The sequence below is a fragment of the Nannospalax galili genome, unplaced genomic scaffold (genome assembly GCF_000622305.1).
Source record: "Nannospalax galili isolate Female #2095 unplaced genomic scaffold, S.galili_v1.0 scaffold180, whole genome shotgun sequence".
In the NCBI taxonomy this organism is placed as follows: domain Eukaryota; kingdom Metazoa; phylum Chordata; class Mammalia; order Rodentia; family Spalacidae; genus Nannospalax; species Nannospalax galili.
The window spans coordinates 3,847,102-3,850,630 of record NW_008348199.1 but is presented as its reverse complement, the minus strand read 5'-3'; the positions used below and the strand labels follow the sequence as shown (position 1 = coordinate 3,850,630).

Sequence of the window (3,529 nt, the reverse complement as noted above, 5' to 3'; positions counted from 1 at the left end):
CTCAGTACAGCATTTTCTCATAGTATTCATGTTTTCTAGTAATGGGGGCTGAGGCACTTGGTGGTGACTACAGACTGCTATGTGAGGACACGTACACACATGGGATAGGGGCTGGATGGTAGGAACCAAAGGGATGCCACGGGACTGGTTTATTGTGGATGAGGACCTGAGTTTGGGACATCACTGGAATTGGAGCTCCGACTAGCGGACCACTGCACAGAGCTGGTAGGGGGATGGTGCTGTCAGAGTGCAAAAGACAGCGCGGTCACTGGGCCGGGGCTGTCCAGCAGGGACCGAGAAGCTAAATCTCTGCAGGAGGCAGGTGAAGAAGAGGAAGAGCTCCATGCGGGCCAGCGGCTCCCCGAGGCATGCGCGGCGGCCTGTGGGGGTGGGGAGCAGAGGTTAGTTGGTCTGGGGACCTCACTCCACCCTCCAATCCACCCTGGGAAAGGGGGCAGGAAGCGTGATCCTGATCCTGGCTCCAGGTGACCCTCGAAAGGGGCAGAATGCCAGGCCCTCCCCTCACACACCTGCTGAGAATGGCACAAAGGCCTCAGGCTTCACAAAACGGCCCTGGGAGTCCAGGAAGTGTTCTGGGTGGAAGTGGAGAGGCTTCTCCCAGGCTCTCTCATCCTTCATCACCGAGGACAGGTTGGCAATGAGTCTTGTCCCCTGGCAGGAGACACATGGTGTAAACACGGACTAGGACGGGGACACCACGACCCTGGTCACTAAGTTCACATGCACAGCCTCTACCTGCCCACACCTGACTCTGTCATGGAACCTTAGTTCTAGAAGCTTCTCAGCACCTTCGCTGATTCTATGGAAAGACTCCATAACACACCTTCCACGGGGGCCCAGACCACCGCCTGTTCCTGTTTACACTGGTTCTCAAAGTTCCCTGGTGCCTGTTTTCATTTGTCATCTCCCTTCTCTGGGGACTCTGGGGACAGTGTCTGCAGTGCACACACCCAGGTCCGACCTGTCAGTTATGATGGACATCAGGAAGTGGTAGTTTATGTCTTTTCTATACCTTCCTTGGATCCAGGATGCTGAGGTAGGAGGGCCCATCCCTACCTTGGGGATGTGGAAGCCCTGTACTTCAATGCTCCGAGATGTGATGAATGGAAAAGTCAATGGAATAACGGCTCCAAAGCGCTGCACCTCGTGAATCACAGCATTGGTGAAGGGCATCCGCTCCTGGTCTGCCATCTCTGGGCGCCGAGCCTGCCCTATGACTTCATCAATCTCCTGTTGGACTCGACCTGGAGGACAGCATCTTCTCAGCAAATCAGTCCCAGGGGACTTAAAGCTCTACCTTGGTTTTAAAGGCTCATTCCATGTGAGAAAGACAGCCATCACTATTGTGGGAGTCCGGGTCAAGTCAGTGGTGGGAGTCACAGGTCTCCAAAGTAAGCTTGGGTAGGGTGCCTCAGCCTTTGCTCCTTTTCCTCCCCCACCCCAGCATCCTGGCCACAACCAGACTCACGTTGTACATCCGGGTACAGGATCATGAGCAGCAGAGCCCAGGTCAGTGTTGTGGAGGTGCTCAATATCCCTGCTCCAAACAGCTCACCCACTACTATGTGCAGATTCTCATCAGTGAAGCTGCTCTCAGGTTTTTCCTTGGCCTGAATGAGAAAAGCTGAGTTCTAATGAGAGAGTTGGGTGGTTCCACTAACATGTCCCATTGTCTCCAGGCCGCCCAACTGCTGGGTCACTGGGTAATGCCCAGGCCCCGTCCTGCCTGACCACACAACTCACATGACCCCTGCCCACAGCCTGTTGCTCTGTCTCTTGAAGGTCCCTCACCTTCTCCATCTCAGCCAGGAAGGCATCAGTCAGGTCTCTGGGTGGCTGGGCTGGGTCCCGGGTCATCTTGTGTTCAGTCACCAGCTCATCTATCATGGCCATGAATGCCTTCTGTGCTCTGAAGACCTTGTCAGTCAGGACTGGGATGCGCAGGAGGATTGGGAATGCATTCATCACCTGGGACAAACACAGATGAAAACTGGGTGCTTCCTCCAATCTAATCTCATTATTTAATTACTAGTTAATTCATCATTATGCTGTTTATGATTTGTGTGTCTAGATGCATGTGGGGAAGTCAGAGGAGAACCTGTTAAGTCAGTTCTATCTTACTTAGGTCTAGGGATCCAAGTCTGTTTGCCAGGATTCCTTAGTAAGCTCCTTGACCCAGTGGCCAACTAAGTGGGCCCTGGGTACTCTCTTGCTCAGTGATCACCTGGACCTGTCTCAGTTCCCAGCCTCCTCCACAATGGAGCCAGGCCCTGTTTTTCCCATTTCACCTGCCTCCTCCTCACACCCAGCCCTTAGGCTCTCTTGTATCCCTGGGGTTTTAGAAGCAATATTTTATGTCAGTGATCTCACAGGCTGTGTGACTTCTATGCAGACATGAGTACATGCTCTAACCCTTCCTAGAGCCGGTGATCTTAGTCCACATCTCTCCTCCTGTCCTCTGTGGTTTCTCAAGCTCCAACCCTTCATCCTGCAGGGGAAGGCCCTTCCCCACTTCCTCTGCATCCAAATTCCTCTGGGAGAATCAACATCATCAAAATGGCTTGGTAGACCTCTGTGAGCTTTGTACCTCTGGAATAAAGCCAGTGACGAGTTTCAAACCGTCGTTCATTACTTTCAACATCTTGATGAAGTAAGGGTCTTCATACTCAAAGCGACGGGCAAAAATAAGGGAGGAGATCACATTGCACGTGGCTTTGTTCAGGAGGGTGTAGGGATTGAAGGGACGCCCTGGGAGTGGACATATAAGTGAAATTACTGCTCCTATCTCGGTGTCCCCTCCTGTACCCCTCATCCATCACCCACCTTCGTGGTCAGCAAAGGCAGCAGAGAGGCAGCTGGCCTCCTCGGTCACCCACTCCTCCAGTGATTTCTTGCCCAGGCCGAAGTTGCGCATGGTGGACACAGAGAATCTCCGCTGCTCTCTCCACTCAGGCCCGTAACGTGCAAAGAGCACACCTGCAGACAAGCATTCTGTGTGACCAAGAACTCCTGGCCATGTTGTCCTCTGCTTCTAATGTTCCTTTCTCCCTGGGTCAGTCTCACCTGAGGCCCCTCAAATGTTGGTCCCTCACAACAGCTCATGCCCTTTGTGTAGGCTCCACCTGTGATTTCAGACTTTTAAAATTCTCAAGTATGTCATCACCCCTGTTAGACTTTATCCTTCCCCTGTTCGCTGTTCCCCAAGCCTTTCTCTGACGCTGTCTCTGCCCCCACACAATCTTTTGCCTTGAGATTTGGGCTTCCTGCCCAGATATTTAAGGATCGCTGTTGATGGTCGGTCTGCAGTGTCCTCTCCACAGTTCACCAGCACTTCCCTCACGGCCTTCAGTCCATTGATCACAACCACTGGCTTCCCAGACATCTGCAGGCTGAACACATCACCATAGCGCTGCTGTAGCTAAAGGGGAAAGTCAGAGCACCTATGAGTCAACATCGCCAGCAGACTAAAGATCCAGACTTAACACAGACTCCTTGATGTGTTTTTTTT

The 3,529-nt window shown here is 52.6% G+C and overlaps 1 protein-coding gene across 1 annotated transcript in view; it reads right to left on the bottom strand.

The window, feature by feature from the left end:
* Positions 1 to 118: 118 nt before the first annotated feature.
* LOC103743453 (cytochrome P450 2D20-like) overlaps positions 119 to 3,529 on the bottom strand; it is a 4,148-nt gene continuing 737 nt past the window's right edge. The window contains exons 2-9 of the mRNA XM_008844770.2: positions 3,268 to 3,439; positions 2,845 to 2,997; positions 2,609 to 2,769; positions 1,813 to 1,989; positions 1,490 to 1,631; positions 1,078 to 1,265; positions 531 to 672; positions 119 to 380 (exon numbers count right to left, since the gene is read on the bottom strand). Coding sequence (XP_008842992.1) covers positions 202 to 380; positions 531 to 672; positions 1,078 to 1,265; positions 1,490 to 1,631; positions 1,813 to 1,989; positions 2,609 to 2,769; positions 2,845 to 2,997; positions 3,268 to 3,439 — 1,314 coding nt within the window. The 3' untranslated portion in view covers positions 119 to 201. The remainder of the gene's footprint in view (positions 381 to 530; positions 673 to 1,077; positions 1,266 to 1,489; positions 1,632 to 1,812; positions 1,990 to 2,608; positions 2,770 to 2,844; positions 2,998 to 3,267; positions 3,440 to 3,529) is intronic.